General features: G+C 42.5%; 1 protein-coding gene across 6 annotated transcripts in view; it reads right to left on the bottom strand.

Moving 5' to 3' along the window:
- The window catches only part of OSBPL10 (oxysterol binding protein like 10), a 318,091-nt gene that overhangs the window by 215,546 nt on the left and 78,831 nt on the right, over positions 1 to 23,714 (bottom strand). For all 6 annotated transcript variants that reach the window (XM_054479482.2, XM_054479480.2, XM_054479485.2 and 3 more), the window contains exon 2: positions 2,857 to 3,032. In XM_054479482.2, coding sequence (XP_054335457.1) covers positions 2,857 to 3,032 — 176 coding nt within the window. The remainder of the gene's footprint in view (positions 1 to 2,856; positions 3,033 to 23,714) is intronic.

Genomic DNA, 23,714 nt, shown 5'->3' with positions numbered 1-23,714 from the left:
AGCCTCCTCTGAAAAAAGTCATTTCTATAATACTTATTTAAAAAGGCAGCAGGCAAGGAACCACATGCTTATTTTCAAATGCCTCTAACCTTGTGTAGCTAATATGAGTATCAAACGGCATTTTTTTTTTTTTTTTTTGAGACAGAGTCTCGCTCTGTCGCCCAGGCTGGGGTGCAGTGGCACCATCTCAGCTCACTGCAAGCTCTGCCTCCTGGGTTCATACCATTCTTCTGCCTCAGCCTCCTGAGTAGCTGGGACTACAGGCACCCGCCACCATTCCTGGCTATGTTTTTTGTATTTTTTAGTAGAGATGGGGTTTCACTGTGTTAGCCAGGATGGTCTTAATCTCCTGACCTCATGATCCACCCACCTTGGCCTACCAAAGTGCTGGGATTACAGGCTGAGCCACTGTGCCCGGCCTCAAAGGGCACTTTTTCAGGGCCTTTTGCTATCTACCAGGGCTGTATTGTGGTGTTACTAGCATTTACAAAATAAGCATTCAGTTGAATTACCATTTTAGTATGTTCTCAAAGATTCATACGATTGCAAAGAGCAAGATACCAAATGCTGCCTTAGAGAGCCTCAAATTTCCCCCAAAGAGACATTAAAGTGCAAGTAGTCATGTTGTATAGTTATATCCTTCAATCTATAACCTATCTCTCAAATAATATATATAAAGTTATTCTTAAATATCATGGGCACACAACAGGTTCTAATGAAATCTAAATCATCAATCTAATCACACAAATAACTGCATAAATATTATAATACTAGCTGCATTAATGTTGACTATGAAAAGAAACAACGATTCCCTGGAAATTATAACTGTTTACAAAACTGGGCCTAAGTGTCATTTGTCCATAAAACCTGACTTCAGCTTGAACTTTCAGGTGAAGAAATCTAGAGTTACCAAATGGGAAATTCTTTGGCTTAGTTCTATTTAAGGCATGAAGATGGCCCCTACAAATCCCAAATGATTTGTCTGTCAAAAGGCCTGTTACACAAGTCTAATTTACAGAGTGTACCAGGTGTAATGAACTTCCAAAGACAAAGGACTTCGCAGAAATTAGGGCCTTTTTCCTTAGTAAACTTGAAGAATTGCCAGTTTGTGGCAATACTATCCAAAGGCTTTGCATCAAAAATACTCCCAAAAGCTGTGCATCTCATGATATCATGATCCAACTCCTACAATGTGCAGGTAAGATGTGAAATGAGACACCAACAGCCAGTTCCTTGTGGGATGGGCTAAGGACAAGCCATAAACATGCAGAAATTTATCCTGACTTTTTTTTATAGTTAAGCTTTAGCTAAATTTAGCAATTGTGATTATTCCATGCAGATCATAAAACGTCTATATTTGCTATTAAAATTGCCCTCTAAAAAAAACCTAGGGCTTAATAATCCAAAGGATATTAATGATTCAATGGCAAAACAAGATGGCTCAATTGTCAAATTAGTCGGATATTTCTTTTGTTTGGGTTTGTATCATTTTATAAACCACAGGGAGGGTGGAAAGTGCCATTACGTTTTTCGTCTGCGATTGTTTCTGCACTGACAATTTATTAAGCAATAAATGGCAAAGCGAAGCCAAGGACCATATAAATCTAGCCAGCTGGAATGCACACTGCATGAATCTCAAGAGAACATGAATCTTATCACATTCCTGAAAATTTTTTTATCAACTATAGACATTTTTACTTCCTAGGTTTTTGGATTGTTTTATAGATTCTGAAATATGACTTGTATATAGATAATAAACATTAGCTTATTCCATCTCTTGGGTAGTAAAGCTTGGCAGAAGAATGGTGAAAACTGGGCTGAGAGGTGAGGAATGTAGTCCCTCAGTCTGACTTTGCAGAGGCAACTGATCATGGTCACGAACAGATAGCAAGCAGCCGTTTCTTTGTACTTAGCTCCTAGTCAAAAGAAAATGTTACATTAAAAAAGGCAGAATTTTCAACCACCTCTCAATACTTAATACATACTACTTTTCCTCAAGCCTTGATAAATAATATAGACTCTGCGTGTCCGTGTGTGTGTGTGTGTGCATGCACTTGTGGGCATTTGGATTTGTTGTTTCATTTCATTATTTTATTAGAAGAAAAGTGGCAGAAGAATCACAGCAATGCAACCATAACAGATCCTGGTAGAATGATCTAGCAATCAAATTACACTGCAATTTTATCACAAGTCTGACATTTCTGTGCGATGGATGTGTCTTGAGGGTGAATACTGGACTCCCTGGAAAGTCATCCTCATTTCCGGGATGCTGGGCAGGTATTCATTTTCTTTTTTTTCTTTATTAAAGCAAACATATCCATTTTCAAGAAGCAAAGAAAAGGGAAGAAAGCATACAAAAGGACATTAACTCCATTCCAGTTGGCTTCTCACCAGGCTGTACGACAGTGGATTGAACAAAACTCAAATAAAGGGGCACTTTACTAAGAAACGGTTCTAGAGAAACTTTGGGGGTAAAACACTAGGACCCTTAAAGGGCTTGTTTTGCCCGTATAGCACAGCCCTCACAGGGCACTGTAGTGAAGATTCATACTATTAGGTCAAAGAGAATATACTGAGCTAACACTTAAGATCTTCGAAGTCCTAAGGCGCACTGCTTTGGGAATCACTCACCTTTCCTTTGTCCTTAATTCCTCAGTTAATTAGGACAAGTAATTCCTAATGTCAGCTCCATCTCCCCACCCCAGGGATAAGAGAGGCAATGTGTGTCACCACAGAGTCCTCCAAACACAGCAAACTGTCAGAGGCAATTTAAAAAAACAAAAAATCGAAAACCAAGAGAGCCATCACCTTGGCAACTAGAGGCCTGTCTGAAAAGTTACCGGGAGAAGAACGCACCTCTCAGTTTAAACATCTCTCCATTAGCAGAGTACACCACCAGCATGTGGGGAGCTTCATCGCTCAGGGACACTATGGCTCCAGATAAAGACAGGACTCCTCGAGGCTTCTGGTGTTTGCTTTGCTCATTCACAAAATACTGCAGGATGCCAGCCTCGAAATCCAGTACGAAGTACCTGCACAGAGAAACCACAGTACATCATTTTTCTCTCCTACCTTATTCTGCACAGCAAAGCAGAGAAAAGCAAAGTGATCCAGCAGTCAACATCAAGACTCCACATCCATGAAGCTGGAAACCAAAAGTCCCTCCCAGATGCCCATAGAAGTTAGCCTGAGTAGGGAGAGAGCACTGGATTCTTAAATCAGAGTGGAAGCTCATAATGGGGCACTTGTGGGCAAGGGCCAGGACCACTCAGGATTTGGTGCCATGCCCACACTTCACCCGGAACCCATGGATACCACATTAAACCTCAGAATGGCAGAGACTGGCAGAAGCACTGCAACACAGCCTCTTGCAACATGCTCCACATGAATTCACAGGAACAGTTGAAATTCACAAGGCCTCCAGGAGAGGCAGTTTCACACCCAGACAGCAGCAGCAAGCTTGGTCTCCAACTTCCTGCCAGTGGCATGGGTACCATAAGGAGCCTGAGCACCTGGCAGCATCTGTCACAGAACTGGAGGTGCTTCTGCAACCATCTGGACATGCTCCAGCAGGCCCATTCACACGAAGGCAAGGATTCCCCCTGCTCTGGGACATTGAAATGCCACTGAACTCTACATCCATGGTAAAAGAAGAACTGCAATTTGCTTAAATCACAGAATGATTAAGCAACGCAATTTGCTTAAATCACACAATTTGCTTAAATCACACAATGAATCTTTGTAGCCAAATATCTGGCCTGTTCATTTTCTCAAGCTATTACCTAGGAAGTAGTCAAGACAATTTCCCCTTCTCCACCAGGATGGAAATGTCTTCGCCTGAGCCTCAGATTCTTACTGTGGCCTTGAGGCCCGCCCCTGCTGACTTTTCTACCTTCTCACTTCATCTTCCACTGACACTAGTCTTTTCTCTCTTCCTTCATAGTCACCAAGTTGCCTCCTGCCACAGGACCTTTGCACATGCTGTTCTTGCTGTCTGGAGCAGTTACTCAAAGTGTGGTCTACAAACTGTTACCAGTTTGTAGACCACCACAGCCTTTTGAAACATTTCCTGCATTTGGCTTTGTTTCAATAGCCAAATGCACAGATCAGTTGGACAAGTCTCAACAGTTCAGAAGTTGTCAAACACACGTGGTCCACACAAGCTACATACTAGTCATGAACCAATAACAGTGCAATTGGCAGATGGGTGGAAGCAAGTCCTTCACCACAGTTTGAAAAACACTTGCCCAGAATGCTACTCCCCCTGCCTGGAATACGGTTCCTACCCCTTCTTGCCATGTTAAGTTCTCCTGACCAGGTCAAATATTCTTTCTTGTAGCACTTTGAAATGCTCCCTCATGGCACTGGCCCCATTTGAAGTCTACATTTGTGTGATTATCTGATTCAATGACTGGTTTCCCCACTAGACTACACTCTGCAGAGGTGGAAAGTGTTTTCCTCCCCACAGAACCCAGCAGTGTACCTGATACTTCATTGCTACTCAGTTAGCACTTGTGAAAGGAATGAATAAAGAAAAAAAACCTACTAAATCCCACGTTTCTCCATCCATGCATCAAAGCACCCAGGTCATACAGTGAACTGATAGAGGCAATGCAACCTATTTTACATTTTTTGAAGGATACATGGCGAGACTCAACATACCATCTGTACTACAAACTCAGGGACTCTTCACAGTTTTAATATTACATTACACTACATTCCTTTCGATGCCATCATATTTTTGCAAAGAGTTTCAGCAGGTGCTACGATTAAAAAAAAAATCAATGTAGAACAGGAAAAGAGAACAGCAATGTCCAGTATGATTCCAAGGTTTGAGAAGCTGTGCAGTACCCACAGGTACACACATCCCATTAATAAGTAATTGTGATTATTTAAGAAACTAAAATATTTTTCTTTCAATTGATAGTTATTATTTTTTCAAATAGCTACTGAGTTGTTTAGACATAAATATGTATGAGGTTGTTTGGAACTAACCACTTAAAAAATGAATCTGTTAGATATTTATTTTAACCTAGAAGCACCAACAACCAGCAAAGTTCACAAACCTCTAAACTATTCTCACAATAACCCAACAGAATAGATGTTATCCCCACGTTATACGTATCCTGAGACTTGAAGAAATTTAAAATCCAAGTTCAACTCTTCTGTGTCCAAAGTTCAGGCTTGGGTCCACTCCAGCAAACTGAAACTCCTTGATTCTCACTCAAGTCCTTCCTTGAAACTTCTCCATATCACTTCTCCGGGACCTATTTACATACTTCATTCTCCAAATCTCCCTGCTCCAACAGAGATAATGAAGCTGAAAGCTCCTTTGCCCGGCAATAGAGGTCCCTACTTACGGCCCCTGCCAGGGAGCAAGTCGCAGCCATCTCATTAGCACATGACTGCCCAGGTGGCAGTCCTCCAAAGCTCCAATTCCTCTAAGAAATCGTCCACTTTTAATTATTTTTAATATTTCAGATGGTCTGGCCAAGACTACTATCTATTTTACTCTTCTTCCCTCTTATCTCTCAAGTCATTCTAATAAAGGTATTTCTGGTTCTCATGAACAGCGTGGATAAACGAAGACGCAAAAATGTGTCAGAACCAGGGCTATTCAAAGTGTGATCCCCAAGCCGGCAGTAACAACATTGCCTGGGATCTTGTTAGAAATGGAAAATCTTGGGCCCCACCCAAGCCCTGCTGAATCAGAAACTCTGTTTTAACAAGCTTCCAGGTAATCTGCTGCAGGTAAAGTGTGAAAATCACTGGCGTAAACTACCATCAACAAATCCCTTTCCTCCTCTTCTAGAGAAGTCACACCCAGAACATATTTCTCAGCTTTCCCTGCACTTAGGGTATGGCTCTTTGAGCTTTAGCCAATAGAATGTGAGCAGAAGTGTGCACGCACGCACACACACGCACTGGAATGGAGACAACCTACAGCACAACTTGGGACAGCCTGAGTCCCTGAAACACCACCTGGAAGAGCATCACCTGCTGAGCAACACCCACATCAGACCACTATATTAATAAGAAAGAAACTTTAATTAGGCCACGGGGATCAATATCTGTTATAGCAGCCGCTAGCCTTACATTAACAAAGACACAAAGAACCCTTTTTATTTGTATTTTCAGATCCTTCTACTTGAAATTTGCCCCTATTCTTTAATGTGGGACAAAAACCAAACTCCCTCAATGAGAGAAGAACCAGGGTAACTTCTGAGCAGCAAATGGTCAAAGACTCTGCCTTCTCTTGAGGAGTGTCTTCCACTTGACCTATATTTAATGTCATTGTGACTGCAGCTGTGCAGACAATGCTCATGGCAAGTCAGAACATGAACAATCATCCTTTCAAGCTGAGGAAGGAGACTAGGTAGGCTCACACTACAGCACGTTGTGCCATGTGTGCCCCCCTACACACACCTGCAGACACAGCACTGCAGCAACCCCTTTGACAAGCATGCTACCTTTTTTTTTTTTTTTGAGATGGAGTCTCGCTTCTTCGCCCAGGCTAGAGTGCAATGGCACGATCTCAGCTCACTGCAACCTCCACCTCCCAGGTTCAAGTGATTTTCCTGCCTCAGCCTCCCCAGTAGCTGGGATTACAGGCACCACCATGCCCAGCTAACTTTTTTCGTATTTTTAGTAGAGATGGGGTTACCCCATGTTGGCCAGTCTGGTCTCAAACTCCTGACCTCAGGTGATCTGCCCACCTCGGCCTCCCAAAGTGCTGGGATTACAGATGTGAGCTTTTTTTTTTTTTTTTTTGAGACAAGAGTCTTGCTCTGTTAGGCAGGACTGCAATGGTGTGATCTTGGCTTACGGCAACCTCCACCTCCCGAGTTCAAGTGATTCTCCTGCCTCAGCCTCCCGAGTAGCTGAGATTACAGGCGCCTGCCACTATGCCCAGCTAATTTTTGCATTTTCAGTAGAGACAAGGTTTCGCCATGTTGGCCAGCCTGGTCTCGAACTCCTGACTTCAGGTGATCCACCCGCCTCGGCCTACCCAAGTGCTGGAATTACAGGCATGAGCCACCGTGCCTGGCCACATGCCACTCTTACACAAAGGGAAGTAGAAAAGGAAGGGGATAAACTTTCAATGAAAAGGCAAAGTAGCATGCCCTCAGTTTCCCCATCTACTCTATGCCATTGACTGGAATGAAGCAAAGGCTTAACTTTTCTCTCCTCACCGCTCCTACCAACTTATCCACAGAGAACCTGCCAGTTTGCCAGCTTTTCTCTGTCCTAGAGGCAGCTTCCCAAATGCATCCTGTTCAAACAAATAACTATACAATTGAAGAGGACATTATTTAGGAGCTGGTACAAAGAAATGAATTTATTTTTTCAGTAAGGATGACAGAATAACCAACGGATGTCACATTATATAGGATATAGGGACACATTAATGATTTTTCACATTACCTATTTCAAACTGACATCTTTAACTTTCTGCCTCAGATGGAAAAAAAGAACATGTTTCCACTGCTTTCTAAAATAGTTTCAATGCAAATGCACAGGTTTGAATCATGTGTACTAAGGAGAATTATCAATAATTCACTCCTCTTCTAAAGACAGTTAAAATTTTTATATTTGGAAGGGACTGATGGGATAGTATCTGATTAAAAATTGCAACAGACTAGAAAAAAATTGCAACAGACTAAACAAGTGTTCTTTCAGCATGGCCTTTAACAGTTAAGTCAGCTTCTGTCATACATAGGTAAGGACTGTCCATACAGCATTAAGAATTCCTGTGGGTCACATTCCCTGGTAGGAAAGAAATTACATTTGGTTACCCACAGGGTCATGGCTTTGTCAGGTACTGCTGTTAGGAGCACACAGCTATATCTGAAAGTCACAGCTTTCATTCTACATGGAAAGGTAAACCGTATTTCTGGATCGGGCTTCATTAAACCAAATGAAATTGTTAGATAAAATCCTGAAACATTCTTAAAGATTTTCCCTTCTAGAGAACGGAATAAGGCAAATCTAATTCCTAGGTTCTGGGGTTTATTAATTAGCTTCTTGAAGCTACAGTGTGAAACTTGACTGCAGTGTTGGTGAACTTAATTGTACACAGAGAGAACATACTTTCTTTCCTATGTTAAAAATAACATCAATAAAAGAGGAAAAAAAATCAAAGCATGTGCTGCAGGGAGAAAGGGAAAATGAGAGAAGAAAGCAAACAAACCCATGAGGAAAGCCATCTTAATTCTCACCAGGCTAGCTTCTTGGTGAAACCCTTGCCCAATCCCAAAGCTGGGAGATAGGGCAAGTGTAGGCCCCTTCCTGGGAAGGGCTGAGGACAAGCCATTGCCTACTAACATCCTTCAGATATATCCATTGTTTCCAAAAGAAACACAAATGCACACATATATACCCTCATATACACTTATATATGTGACACACTCATGCTGATGCCCACATACATGCATCTCACACACACTATACATATAAACACACTTACACAGGTACTTGCATTCATGCTTACACACGTTCACACTCACATACTCACAAACTAAGTCATGCACACTTGCACAACTGGAGGTGTCAGGAGTGTTACACACTCACACATTCATAACCACCCATGCACTCACCCTTGAAGGTGCATTTGCACATATTCACAGTCACCTGCACATGTTCTCACTCGTTCACATCCACACACTGCACTGCCCTTATCTCCTCACTGTGCCTTGCCGGTCTTGCATCTCTGAGGCATCATCTGTCTGCACAGGTACCCATTTCATTGCTGCCTCTACACCCCCATCTACCTGACATAGTTTCATTAAGGTTCAACTTTAGGATCTAAAAGCTGACAAAAGCATACATGTTTCCTTTGTCGGGGAAGGAACTGGGCCTAGGATTTCACCAACAACCCTTAGCCAAACCCCAGGCAAGAAGAGAAATAGAAAGGAGAGGCCGGGTGCAGTGGCTCATGCCTATAATCCCAGCACTTTAGGAGTCTGAGATGGGTGGATCACCTGAGGTCAGGAGTTCAAGACCAGCCTGGCCAACATGGTGAAACCCCGTCTCTACTAAAAATACGAAAAAAAAAAAAAAAAATTAGCCCGGCATGGTGGCAGGTGCCTGTAATCCTAGCTACTTGAGAGGCTGAGGAAGGAGAATCACTTGAACCCAGGATGCGGAGGTTGCAGTGAGCCAAGATCACACCATTGTATTCCAGCCTGGGAAACAAGAGTGAAACTCTGTCTCAAAAAAAAAAAAGAAAGAAAGAAACAAAGGAGAAGGAGGTGGGGGGTGGGGGGCTGCAGTGGGAAACAGCTCACTCATGCTGACAGCCAGAAGTTACAGCCAAACTACAAGAGAATTACAAACATGCATGAAAAAAATCTTTCTTTGAAGCACTTTGCTAGACAGGCTAGTTCTAACAAAAAGCAAAATCATTTCATCTAAATTTAAAAGTGAAAATTAAAACGACAAGCATAAAGGGCCCAAGAAGGGGAGCTTATGGCCCTCTCTTTAATGACTGAGCAGCACACCTTACATAGCCACATTACTGCTATTACCAAGAGGGGCTCAGACTCCTGTTAGTCCTGGTGAGGATCAGCCCCTCACGGCCACACAAGATGGCCAAGTCCCAGGGCCATGAAGGCCCCTTACCTACCCAGGCCCACCTTCTGCCATGTGAAAGAGGAATGAGCACCAAGCTCCCAGCTGACTGCAGCCTCGTGGAGAAGTGGACCTCCCTGCTGAGATCCGCCTCGCCTTCCTCAGGCCTCTGTCTTCTGAGACGTATCTGCTCCAAACTGCTGGACTGCATGAACAGGGCCTGTGAACAGACTTCTGCAGCCTGTCTTGTCCTGACCAACGGCAACTATGCCATGTTCTTCAGCTTAAGACCCTTATCCTGGCCGGACGCGGTGGATCACGCCTGTAATCCTGGCACTTTGGGAGGCCGAGGCGGGCGGATCATGAGGTCAGGAGTTCGAGACCAGCCTGGCCAATATGGTGAAACCTCGTCTCTACTAAAAATACAAAAATTAGCTGGGCGTGGTGGCATGCACCTGTACTCCCAGCTACTCGGGAGGCTGAGGCAGAAGAATCGCTGGAACCCAGGAGGCAGGGCTGCAGTGAGCCGAGATCATGCCACTGCACTCCAGCCTGGGCGACAGAGTCAGACTCCATCTCAAAAAAAAAAAGAAAACCCTTCTCCGCGTGGGATAGTTACTACCTGACTCTTCCAGAGTTGCAGTCAACACACACCCCCACGAACACACAAATGGCAGAGACTGAGACCCTCCCTACCCTCGGCATCTCCCCTCCCCCATGGTTCCCACTAAAAGATTTGCCTGGTGCAAGGTCCAAGCTGGAAGGAGCAGTTCTTTCCAGCAATGTACACACTGATTCTTGAGGTTTCAGTAGCCTTCCAGGTCCCTCCTGTGCACAAACATCTAAAACTTCACCATCTCTGAGATCAAGAAGCACCTTGTTTATAAAACTTCCAATCTACTACTTACAGAAAAACTCAGGAAAAATCAGCAAAATAAAGCACACTCAGTATGTAAAGTGGGGGGCCAAACTACGGATGCATTTTCCCGAGTGTCCCATATGTCTTTAAAATTAGTATCATCTGATAATCATTTATTGAACCCTTCTCATATCCAGAGATCAACAGACTAAAGTCTGCAAAAATTTTCCTCCTTGGAGCTACCAGTGTCACATAGGAAGTATCTATACATCTCCAGGTGGGGCTGTAATGCCTTAATCATTGTGGTGAAGGAAAGCACAATATATAACCCCAAAATATGCTCAACCTAGAGGGTAGAAAAAAAAGAAACTTTCTTCCTTCCCTATAGTAGTCCTGTCATCTTAGAAGAGTTTATACTCAAAAACCTTAGAGTTTTGGAAGAAAATAATAAGTCTTCTAGAATTTCTCTCATGATAACCAAACTTCCTGGAAGGAAGACACTGGATCCTACAGCCAAAACCTTACAACAGGTTCCAAGGCACAGCACCTGCAGGCAAACTCAATCCCAGCCAAACTTTAAAATCTGGAATCTTCTTAACTCTTGGAATGTGTGGCAATGACTAGAGAAATGCAGTGGTCTTCTTACATCTCTCAGCTACTCGTCTGTGACCAGAGTCCCACCACTGTCACCATCACCATCCTCCCAAACCACCAAGATGTAGAGATTCCAACACACCCCAGGTGGTACTAAATTGTCAGAGGGTCCTCAGGCTCGTCACCAAGCCAGGAACAAATATAGTCTATTACATAAGAATTATATTAGAACACACTACCAGACTTCAAAATATACTACAAAGCTGTAGTATCCAAAACAGCATGGTACTGGCACAAAAAAGAGACACATAAACCAATGGAACAGAATAGAGAACTCAGAAATTAATTCCTGTATCTACAGCCAACTGATTTTTGACAAAGGCATCAAAAACATACATTGAGGAAAGCTCAGTCTCTTCAATAAATGGTGCAGGGACAACTGGATATCCATATGCAGAAGAAAGAGACTAGACCCTCATCTCTCATCCTATACAAAAATCAACTAAAAACGAATGAAAGACCTAAATCTAAGACCTGAAACTATAAAACTACTAGAAGAAAACAAAGGGGAAATGCTGCAGGACCTTGGTCTGGGAAAAGATTTTATAAATTAGTGAGACCTCAAAAGCACAGGCAGCCAAAGCAAAAATAAACAAATGCGATCACATCAAGCTATAAAAGCTTCTGTGCAACAAAGGAAACAACAGAGTGAAAAGACAATCTACAGAATGGGGGAAAATATTTGCAAACTATTCATCTAACAAGAGATTAATATCCAGTATACACAAGAAACTCAAACAACAGCGGGAAAAAAAAACCCCCACGAATAATGGGCTGGGTGCGGTGGCTCACGCCTGTAATCCTAGCACTTTGGGAGGCTAAGGTGGGCAGATCACCTGAGGTCAGGAGTTCAAGACCAGCCTGGCCAACATGGTGAAACCCCATCTCTACTAAAAATACAAAAAAAATTAGCCAGACCTGGTGGTGTGTGCCTATAATCCCAGCTACTTGGGAAGCTGAGGCAGGAGAATCACTTGAACCCAAGAGGTGGAGGTTGCAGTGAGCCAAGATCACACCACTGCACTCCAGCCTGGGTGACAAAGTGAGACTCCATCTCAGGAAAAAATAATAATAATGATAATAATCTGCTTTAAAAATAATCTGATTTTAAATTGATCATTTAAAAATGATCTGAAGATATTTCTCAAAGGATATACAAATGTCCAACAAATATATGAAAAAATGCTCAACATCACTAATCATTAGGAAAATGCAAATCAAAATCACAATGAGGAATCATCTAACCCCAGTTAGGATGGCTATTATCAAAAAGACAAAAAATAACAAATGCTGGTAAAGATACAAAGAAAAGGGAACTCTTACACACTATTGGTGGGAATGTAAATCAGTATAGCAATTATGGAAAACAGTATGAATACTCTTCAAAGAACTACAGATACAGCTACCATATGGATCCAGCAATCCACTACTGGGATTTATCCAAAGGAAAGGAAATCAGTATACTGAAGAGACATCTGCACCCCCACGTTTAGTGCAGCACTATTCACAATAGCCAAGATGTGGAATCAAGCTGGGTGTCCAACAACAGATGAACGGATAAAGAAAATGTGGTCTATATACACAATGAAACATTATTCAGCCTTAAAAAAGAATGAAACCCCGTCATTCTCAGCAACACAGATGGAACTGAAGGACACTATGTTAAGTGAAATAAGCAAGAAACAGAAATTTAACCACCACATATTCTCTCACTCATGTATGGAAAGTTAAAAAAACTGACCTCCTAGAAATAAAAAGCAGAATAGAGGATACTAGGGCTGGGAAGGGTTGGGGGAAGGGAGGGGTAGAAGGAGATTTGTTAAAGGATACAAACTTATAGCTAGACGGGAGGATTTCTAGCATTCTATAGCACAATACGATGATGCTAATGAATAATATATAGCTTCAAATAGCTAGGAGGAGGATATTGAATGTTCCCAACACAAAGAAATCATAAATGTTTGAGATGATGGATATGCTAATTACCCTGATATGATCATGGTACGTTGTGTCAAAACATCACTATGTAGCCCATAAATATGTACAATTATGTGTCAATTTAAAATTTAATTAAAATAAAAAATAAAAAGAATGTTTCTTAAAGTTTGGTCCAGTTGCTCTCTGCTTCTCAGTTTGAAAAGCTTGTTGAAAATGTGGATTCTGACTCTCAACCTACACCTAGAGGATCTTTGTGAAGGTCACGAAGTAAGAAATGTGAATTTCAAGAAATTTCCCAAGTGATTCAGAAGCACCCTAAAGTACAAAAAACAGTGCAAAATCAGTCAAAATAAAACCTTACGTTATTCATCACCCTGTTTTTCATCTGGTATGCCAAGCATTTCTCTCAATCATTCATTCAAACACCTGAGCACCCACACACCCATATAACCAAGATGAATGTTATTTAAGCATTAGCCAACCTCATTTTGTCTTAGTCAAAAACAGCCAAACCCCAGCTTTCCTAAATCACAGCAGCCCAGACAGTGGATTTCTTGGTTTTGTCACTCTGGAAGTGTTTTTGAGAAAGATTTAAAGACAATGTTTGAAATCACCTGGCATCGAGTTCCTGCATAATGGGATCATCACCTGGCATTATGAAGGTGCTCACTTGAGCAGAGGGGCTCCAGGGGCCAGGCTGAGTGAAGCACCTCAAGATTAAGAGCCACCAGCCTGAGAGGTTGCTGCTTTGGAGACCTGATAAAGCACCAGAGTAAGTCAAAGTGAACTTCTAACACAAGATTTGATGCACTGAGCTTGGATTTGATCTATGATGAGATTCGATCTGCTTTTAAAGACTAGCTGATTTAAGCCCGAAAGAACTGAGACCTGTCTTATGAGGATTAATATAGGCTTTCACAATATTGCCTCGTTTCCCTCTGAACTATTAACTCTTGAGTTTCTGGTGTCTTTAGGTGAAAATTTCGATACCAACCTGTGTCTTAATGCTCACAAATTATATCTCATTCTTGATACTGACGATGTTGGAACTTACCTGGAAATGAGCTAAGTCCTGATTCAAGTCTCTGCTTTGTACTATAACACACACATCCTGAAAGTCACACTGAAAAAATTCTGATACTAGCTAAAGCCCTGGGGTAAAAGTGGGTGAGCAACCCCAGTTTAGTACCCACCAAGAGCAAAAGAGATGGAAGCTGTCCTGTGGAGGCCAGGAGAAGCAAACCCAATCATCAACAGGCCCCATGGCTCAGCTTTTCCCCAAACATCAACTAAGTCTCTAAATTCCACTGTCCCTGAATTCAAAGTGTCCTTTACTTTTTCTCTAGGGGCAACAAAGCATAGAGGAAGGTGGTGTGATTCGGCAGTCAGACACCTAATTATGCCCTAGGCCAAGGGTTTTCAGACTTTGCCCACATCAGAACCACCTGGAAGTTGGTTAAAACACAGCTTCCTGGGCCCCTCCCCCAGAGCTTATGATTCAGGAGGTCTGGGTGGAGCAGGAGAATTTGATTTCTAACAAGTTCCCAGGTGATGCTGATGCTGCTGGTAGGACCACACTTTGGGAACCACTTGTTTTCATTTTTATGACCTTGGGCAAGTTCTTTATCCACTCTGAGACTTGATTTCCACATTTGCAAAAACAAAAAGCTGGTTAATTTGCTCTTGCAGTCCATTCCACCGTCTCTGTGCCCAAAGGTCTGCCTGCTTATAAAACAAGAATTTCCAAATGTTCCTATCACATTCCTAAATGCGGACAGTAAATCAGATCTGATGCTGATGCTCACATTGCATTGTATCAGCAGTTTAATTTACTATAATGCCAACAAGACAGAACTTGAGAGCTTGTGTTTGCAATTTTTGGGGGGGTGCCAGTGCCATGGAAATATTATTTGGCAGGGGCTCACACTCAGTTGTCAGTGTGGTCAACTGTACATAGGTTCTGTGATATGAATAAAGCACTCTGGATAAGTTGATTCAGGTTATGGTTAAAGAGAAGAGAATCCATGTAAAAGCTCAACGATGTTTTGAAGAGGGTAGCTCCAGTCCCCAAACTAAGTTTTATTTGCAAGAATTCACCCATTTGTTTTCGGAAAAATTTTACTATCTACTATGAGCTAGGTATTGTGCTAAGGATACATGTGGTATGGGTGACAAAGTCCCTATTCTAATGGGGGAGGGAAGCAGAGAATAAAATATCCACTAAAATGAGTGCCAAACTCTGGCTGTGATTGTGTGTTGTAATAGAAGTAAGTCAATTAGTAGAATTTGACTTACTAGGGCCCGTCGGAGACAGAGGAACTGAGATCTGAGGTGTGAAGAAATGGACTCGGGGAAGAGGAGGTGAGAAATTTCCAGGCAGAGGAAGGAGCACATGTATGGCCCTGAGGACGGAGTGGGTAGAGGGAATGGAGAAAAACCAGTGTGTTTGGAGCAGAGAGAAGGAAAGAATGTGTGTTGTTGGATGGGGCTAAAGACGTAGGCAATGCAAACCATGTTGCGCCTACAAGGTATGCCGGGACTTTCTTTATCCCAACATCAAGCAGCGGCAGGGACAGAACCAGAGCTACTTTGTAGAAGGAGAATTCTAGCTCCAAAGAAGGGAAAGGCCAGGAGAGAAGCCAGATGGGAGCAGAGGGAGCAGAAAGGCTGCTGCAGAGACTCAATTTCTCTCAACGTGACGACTGAGGAGACTAACACATTCTCTCCCCAAAAAAGTCAACTATAAAGCTGGACAAAACTGTCAAAAGCAACCATTTCAGAACAGTAGAAACTGACCAAACTTTGATAAGAACAAGCAGAGCTTGGGGATCATGCCTGGGCTGTCCCCAGCCTCCTCCTAGCAATGCTGACTGGTAGTTCAACTGGGGTGGCAGGGTTCTGCTGCCTGAGGGAGAGGGAGAGGGAGACGGCGAGGGTGAGGGCAATTGCTCACATGATTCGGATCATCATCAGTCAAAGTGGCAATTGCAGGCAGATGCAGTGGGAAGACCAGGGGCTCCACTGGCCTGAGGTTGCTGCCCAGTTTGGAGCAAGCCATGGACCAGCAGACTAGCTAGGGATTTAACTGGGAATTTCAGGAGGTGAGAAAACCATGGGGCTAAACTTTTCATGTATCTGTTAACCGGTGGTTGAGCACAACTGCAGCAGAGACCAGAGCAGGCCCACGGCACCCATACATCCTTGGTCAACAGAGCCTATGCTCAGGCACAGGGAAGAGCGATAGGAAGTAAGAGCCAGGAAGGACATGGAAACAGCCTGAAATGTTAATGTGCTCCCTCCCAACAAGCAGATAGAGGGGCAGAGTCAAAGCCTTTCTGGCTAAAGCACAATCTCTGACCAATCTTTGGCTAAATACCAAGTATATACATCCAAAATATACAAAGAACCCTTACACCTCAAAACTAAGAGAAGCAACCCATTCAAGAAATGCAAAATATTTCATTTCACCAAAGAAGACATTTCACCAAAGAAGATACATGAATGGTTAATAAATACATGAAAAGATGCACATTATTAGTCTTTAGAAAAATGCAAATTAAAACCACAGTGAGATTCCAGTTCACACCCACTAGAACAGCTATAATTAAAAAGACAATAACAAATGGTGAGGATATGGAGAAACTGGAACCTTTCCACACTGTTGGTAGGAATATGAAATAGAACATCTGCTTGGGAAAATAAACTTACCCTACAACACATCAGTTTCACTCCTAAGAATCTACTAAACAGAAATTAAAACAAATATCTACACCAAAGACTTACATGCGAATGTTAAAGCAGTATTATTCATAGTAGCCAGAAACTGGAAATAATTTAAATGTTAACTGGTGAATGGATAAAGAAAATGTGGCATATCCATCCCATGGCATACTATTCAGCAATAAAAGTACAACATGGATGAACCTCAAAAATATTATGCTAAAGGAGCCAGATGGAAAACACTACAAATTGTATCATTCTATTTATATAAAATGTCCAGCAAAGGGAAACAGACAAAAAGATCAGTGGTTGTCTGGGGCTAAGGGTGGGAGCAGGATTAGCTGCAAACTGCTTACAGGGATTATTTTATTTAAAAAAAAAAAAAAATGTTGGTGTTAGAAATATTCTCAAACTGAATTGTGGTGATAGTTACAAAACTATATAAATTTACTAAAAGTAACTCAATTGTATACTCACAATGAGTGAATTTTACAACGTTTAAATTATACCTTAATACAAGTGACATCTACAGTGATCCTGGCAATAGCCTAGACCGAGGTGGTGACGGCAGAGTTTCAGTTGACAAGATTTGATGAGGCAGGAATTCAGTTTTGGGAATGCTGCATTTGAAATGTCACTTAGCAGTTGGATGGATGGATCTGGAGCCCAGAAGCGGTCTGAGTTGGAGATGTGAATTTGCAAATCATCTGCAAATAAGTAGAAATTGAGGCCACAGGCATGGATGAGATTGTGCAGAAAGAGGAACAAGGAGGACAAGGGGAGGCAGGAAGGAATGGGCCTGGGACCAAGACTTGAGAAATTCTAACATTAAACAGAGAAAAGAGCAGAGAAAACAAGGCAGAGAGGAAAACCAGAAGCACAGAAAGGACAGAGTGACTATGTCAAATGCTGACAAAATGTCAGTAAAAACTGAAACATCTTATTTGTGACCATACACTCATCTGTTTATTTCTAGATTCATGGATTCCCATGGCCCTAATTTATTGTCAAGCAAATCCATTTTTGTTTTGTTGTTGTTGATGCAGCAAGCCCAAGAGAAAGGAAAAGAACTTCTCTTCCAAACATGTATTGCCTAAATCCACCAGCTATTTTCCAATATCCTCATTCCATTTTTACTGGGAGGAGTAGAAACATTATTGGGGTGAAGCCAGGATCTGAATGTCAGCTCTGCCACTGATTAACTAGTGGTCTGAAACCAGGTGTGGCACAGACAGACTACTACCCACTAAATACCCATTTCTCTTCTCTCTCAAGAGAACACTAGTTTTTAGTTGGGCACAACATGCTATGCCGGAATATCTTTCCCAGCCTTCCTTTCACTTAAATGTGGTCAATTGACTAAGTTCTAAATAATGAGGAAAAATGCTGTCGTATTACATTCCCTCCCTCCTCCACTTGCTTTTTAGAAGATGAATGCAATGGCTGAAATTCCATGCCACACCCTAGGGATGGTGAAGCAGAAAGCTGGAAGGAGTATGGGTCTCCGATTTCTGTGGAATCCCCAAACCAATCCGGAAAAGCTAATTCCAAACTGTTTTTATGTGACAGAACATAAATGCTGCACATTAGAATTCTCTACAGCCATTTTTTTTTTTTTTTAGACGGAGTCTCACTCTGTCACCCAGGCTGGAGTGCAGTGGTGTGATCTCGGCTCACTGCAAGCTCTGTCTCCCGGGTTGACGCCGTTCTCCTACCTCAGCCTCCCGAGTAGCTGGGATTACAGGCACCCGCCACCACGCCCGGCTAATTTTTTTTTTTTTTTTGTATTTTTAGTAGCGATGGGGGTTTCACCGTTTTAGCCAGGATGGTCTTGATCTCCTGACCTCGTGATCTGCCCACCTCAGCTTCCCAAAGTGCTGGGATTAAAGGCATGAGCCACCACGCCCGGCCCAGACTTTTTTTAAACAATCCCAATCCCCCACATACACTTGGACCAATTAACTCAGAATCTCTGGGGATGAAACTCAGGCAGTGGTAGTTTTTTAAAGCTCCTCAGGTGGTTACAATTGCAGTCAACTTGGGGAATCTGTCATGGACTCCAACTTTATGTAACTCCATTACTCACAGCTGAACACAATTCCTAACTGATAATCCAAGCTGTTTGACTCTTCCTGTGCCAATGCGAACATCTTTAAAACAGGGGATTATAATGCTTACTGCTCCCACAAATATTTAGTAACTGAGGACACACTAGTAAGTGACTCAGTGTTCCTGCCTTCATGAAACGTACAGGTATGTTGTCTGAAAATTTACATGAATAGGCAACAGCAACAAACTATATAAATTCTACAGTTATTTGTGGGAAGCATAATCAAAACCCTGGAAAAATAGCAAGGATGGGAAACACATCACCATATTAAAGGAAGGTGAAATCTAATTCCTTGTTTCAGCAATGCACTCAGTAATTGCTGAGAATAGTTCAACACTGCTGCTATATCCTCAATGCACACACCTATACACACACACAGTACTAGAAATTATGCCTAGTATATTCTACATATCTTAATTTATGATAATTAAAAACAATGCCACATTAATTCCAAGAAACTCAACTCCAAGAATTGTATGACAGTTGTATGAAGGAAACAGTCACCATTGATAATAAAGCTTTCAAAATACAGAATCCTTCAGAAACTCATGTGTTGCCATCACACTAAAACCATCATTGTAGAAGAAAGAGAGTTATTGCATCATTTTTCAGACTTCACAGAAAAACAATAATTACTCCCCAAAAGACTGTGTAAGATTATATCCCTTAGGGGATCAAATGTTCCAGGTCCTTAGATCCATATTCCAGAGAATCTAATCAAATAAAAAATGACTTTTATTTTCTGCAAAGGATGGTACAGTTTCTTGACATATCTATGAATTTTGGATCACTGCTTCCAGCTCTGGACAATATGGAGAACGTGCCCATCTCCAGCTCCCTCCTTGGAATCCAGTCGTGGAGAAGCCACACAAGATAAAGGGAGCTGAAGAGCAGAGAGAGCCATGTAGAGCAGAAGTGGTTCCCAATTGCAGGAACAGTCCAGGACAATCGGACATTAAGGGTCACAGAGCAGAGGCAGATTCAAGGAGGCTCCTCTACCTGGGCCATCCACATCACTGTCACGGGCAGATAAGCAGAAGCACCAGTTGGAAGGGCTGCTGTGAAATCAGGGCAGTGCCTGCCCTAGAGGGGGTCACCTCTGGGAGGAAGTATGGTGGGCCAGCCAGCTCCTGCCTATGCCTCTTCCCCACTCAGCACCTTTCCACAGGCCACAGGAGGCAGAGTTAGCAAAGCCTAGGGCCAGTCCTTGGAGGGAGGGGAAGAAAGACAAGGAGCGAAGGGTCCCTGGTTACACTTCAGTCCAAAGGGCACCTTCTCTCGCCAGGTTATCTCATCTAGGGAGGACAGGTAGTGCCTGAGCTACTGTCATTCGCTCCCTGGTAGAAAACTTAGGCAAGGCAGCTAAGCATCACAAAGTACTAAAAGATCCATGCCCAGCTAATTTTTGTATTTTAGTAGAGACGGGGTTTCACTGTGTTGCCCAGGCTGGTCTTGAACTCCTGAGCTCACGCAATCCGCCCATCTCGGCCTCCCAAAGTGCTAGGATTACAGGCATAAGCCACCACGTCAGCCAACTTTAAACCTTTTAAAGCTTAATATGTATGGTAAAGTTTCAAGGGAAACCAATAGAAAATATAGTGCATAAATTCCAAAAAAAAAATAGAATAGAAACAAAAGAATAAAAATTCAATATATCCTCCAAAAATACAAGATGGGGTGGGGGTGGAAAGAAGAAACATAGAAAAATTTGGACAGATAAAAATCAGTGGTTACAATGCCACAAACATGTCCAAATGTATTAATCACAAATGATATAAATGAATTAAACTTGCCAGTTAAACAACAGATATTGCAAATTAAACAGATGTTTTAAAAAATCTGAACACCATGCATGTAATCTCAGCACTTTGAGAGGCCGAGGTGAGAGAACCACTGGAGCCCAGGAGCTTGAGACCAGCCTGGGGAAATAGGAGAGCCTATCTCTTTAAAAAATAAAGAGAAAAGAAAGAAAGAAAAATTCAGCCAGGTGTAGTGGTTCATGCCAATAATCCCAGCATTTTGAAAGGCCGAAGCAGGAGAATTGCTTAAAGTCAGGAGTTTAAGACCAGTCTGGGCAACAGAGTGAGACCCCACCTGTACAAAAAAAAATTTAAAAATTAGCTGAGTATGATGGCACACACCTGTGGTCCCAGCATAGCAAATATTCTACAGAAAATAACTACAATTAAAAGCACCTTAGTAATATACTGGATTAAGCTATTTTTATTTTTATGAAACTAACTTTGCAGAAGATTAAGCTGTTTTTAAAACTACGTATTTATTTACTAACATGGTTAGAAAACCTTTTTTTTTTTTTTTTAAGACAAAGTCTGGCTCTGTCACCCAGGCTGGGGTGCCATGGTGAGATCAAGGCTCACTGCAGCCTTGACTTCCCAGGCTCAAGTGATCCTCACCTCAACCTCCGCAGTAGCTGGGACTACAGGCACACACCACCATGCCAGGTGAATTTTTGTGGGGCTTTTTTGTTTTTTGGTTTTTTGTTTGTAGAGATGGGGTTTCAACATGTTGCCCAGGCTGGTCTCGAACTCCTCAGCTCAAGAGATCCGCTCACCTTGGCCTCCCAAAGTGCTGCCACCGCACCCAGCCGAGAATGAAACTTTTAAAAAACAAACCATTTACCATGTCATTGCCCCTTCTTGTTCTGCAGCCCTGTTCCTGATAAAAGCTCCAGCCCTTGGCCCCTTGGCTGTGCCCACTGTGACTAATTGCTCACTATTTGTCTCCTATTCAACCCCCGGCCTCTCCTCAGACAAGACTCATTGTTCCCCAAGACTCTCTTCACATTTCCCCACTTCTCAGGCTCGTCCTACAAGAGGAGAATTACATGATTTAGGGGCCAAAGCCACTGCAGTCAGTTGTTGTAAGAGCAATTACTTTGTCTTTATTCTAGAAGAGAGTTTTAGATATTTATTTTGTACTTTTGCCATTCCACTGATTGCATCAATGTTAGATTTTTCAATTCAATTAACTCTTTGGATGTTATAGGTATTGAGGAGGATCACTTTTTCTAACTGTTTCTGATTTCCTTTTCCTGCCTTACTGCAAAGCACAGAATGTTCTGAAATGAGTGAGCAGGAAACTTTGTATTACTCTTGTCTTACATGGAAACATTTCTAAGTATTTTTACCATTAAGTATGATGTTAGCTGTTTGTTTGAGAGAGATAGTCTTCACTATAATAAGGAAAAATCCATTTCTAATTTATTAAAGTGTTAATCAAAAATAAATGTTGATTAAGGGAAGCTGGGAAAATGCTGTGAGAATACTATCTCTGCAACTCTACTGTAAATCTAAAAATATTTCAAAATAAGACATTAAATGAAAATAGATGTTGACTTTTATATAATGTCTTTTCAGCATCTATTGAAGAGACCATATGAATTTTGGATACACATTTTAAATCCTGTAGTCAAAGCATAAACTTTTCCTGCTGATCTCCCCACATCCATTCTCACTCATTTCTAATCATCTCCCTGTACTCGACATAAAGGTTTTTCAACAAATGTAAATGAGATCCCCTTGCACTCCTAATTAAAATCCTTAAATGGCTTCCATTGCATTCAAGACAAAATCCAAAATCCTTAAGTGTGCCTACAGGTCTTGCATGATGTAGCTCAGCTCACCTCTGCAGTCTGCTCATTCCGCCTGCTCTGGCCACACTGGCCATCTTCCCAATGCCCCCACTTTCCTGCCTCAGAGCACTCACCTATCCTGATCCCACTGCCTGGAAGTCTCTTCCCTACTCTTGGTCTGGCTACTTCTTACTTGTGCTTTCAGATCTCGGCTGAAAAAGGCCTGCCCTTGAGCAAAGTCTTCCCTTTCCCATACCAGATTCCCTGTCACTGTGCCCCATGGCACACTGCCTCCCTCACATTTCTCACAAGTCATCACTATGTCCTTATTGTGGGATTATTTGTTAACATCCACACATTCACTAGACTGCATGTCCTTGAGGGTGGAACCACATCAGGATTCTTCACTGCTGGCTGCTCGGCATCTAGCACAAATGCCTGGTACAAAAAAGGCATTTAGGCCAATCACACCTGTAATCCCAGCACTTTGGGAAGCCAAGGGGGGCAGACTGCCTGAGCTCAGGAGTTCAAGATCAGCCTGGGCAACATGGCAAAACCCCATCTCTAGTAAAAATACAAAAAATCAGCTAGGTATGGTGCCGCGCAACTGCGGTCCCAGCTACCTGAGAGGCCGAGATGGGAGAACTACTTGAACCTAGGAGGCAGAGGTGGTAGTGAGCCAAGATGGCACCACTGCACTCCCCCCTCGGCAACAGAGTGAGGCTCTGTCTCCAAAAAACAAAAGCACCAAACAAAAAAGGGCATTTAATAAGTATTTATAATACTGCATGATTTTGCACAGGTCACTTAACCTCTCAGTGCCTCTGTTTCCTGTCTTGTGAAATGGGGCTAAGAAGACCTCACTTCACAGAGCTGCGCTAAGGCTTAAACAAGCTAATGCACATATAGCACCTTAAAGATGGACCTGGCACATATACAGTATTAAGAGGCTGCTTCTTGTCTTTTTTTTTTTTTTTTTTGAGACAGAGTCCCACTCTGTCGCCCAGGCTGGTGGGCAGTGGCACCATCTCGGCTCACTGCAACCTCCGCCTCCCTGGTTCAAGAGATTATCCTGCCTCAGCCTTCCGAATAGCTTGGATTACAGGTGCCTGCCACCACACCCAGCTGATTTTTATATTTTTAGTAGAGACGAGGTTTCACCATGTTGTCCAGGCTGGTCTTGAACTCCTGACCTCAGGCAATCCACCTGCCTTGGCCTCTCAAAGTGCTGGGATTACAGGCATGAGCCACTGCGCCCGGCCTTCCTGCCA

The sequence above is a fragment of the Pongo pygmaeus genome, chromosome 2 (assembly GCF_028885625.2).
Source record: "Pongo pygmaeus isolate AG05252 chromosome 2, NHGRI_mPonPyg2-v2.0_pri, whole genome shotgun sequence".
NCBI classification, from domain to species: Eukaryota; Metazoa; Chordata; class Mammalia; order Primates; family Hominidae; genus Pongo; species Pongo pygmaeus.
Note: the sequence above shows the minus strand (reverse complement) of the source record. Positions and strands in the feature narration are given on the sequence as shown.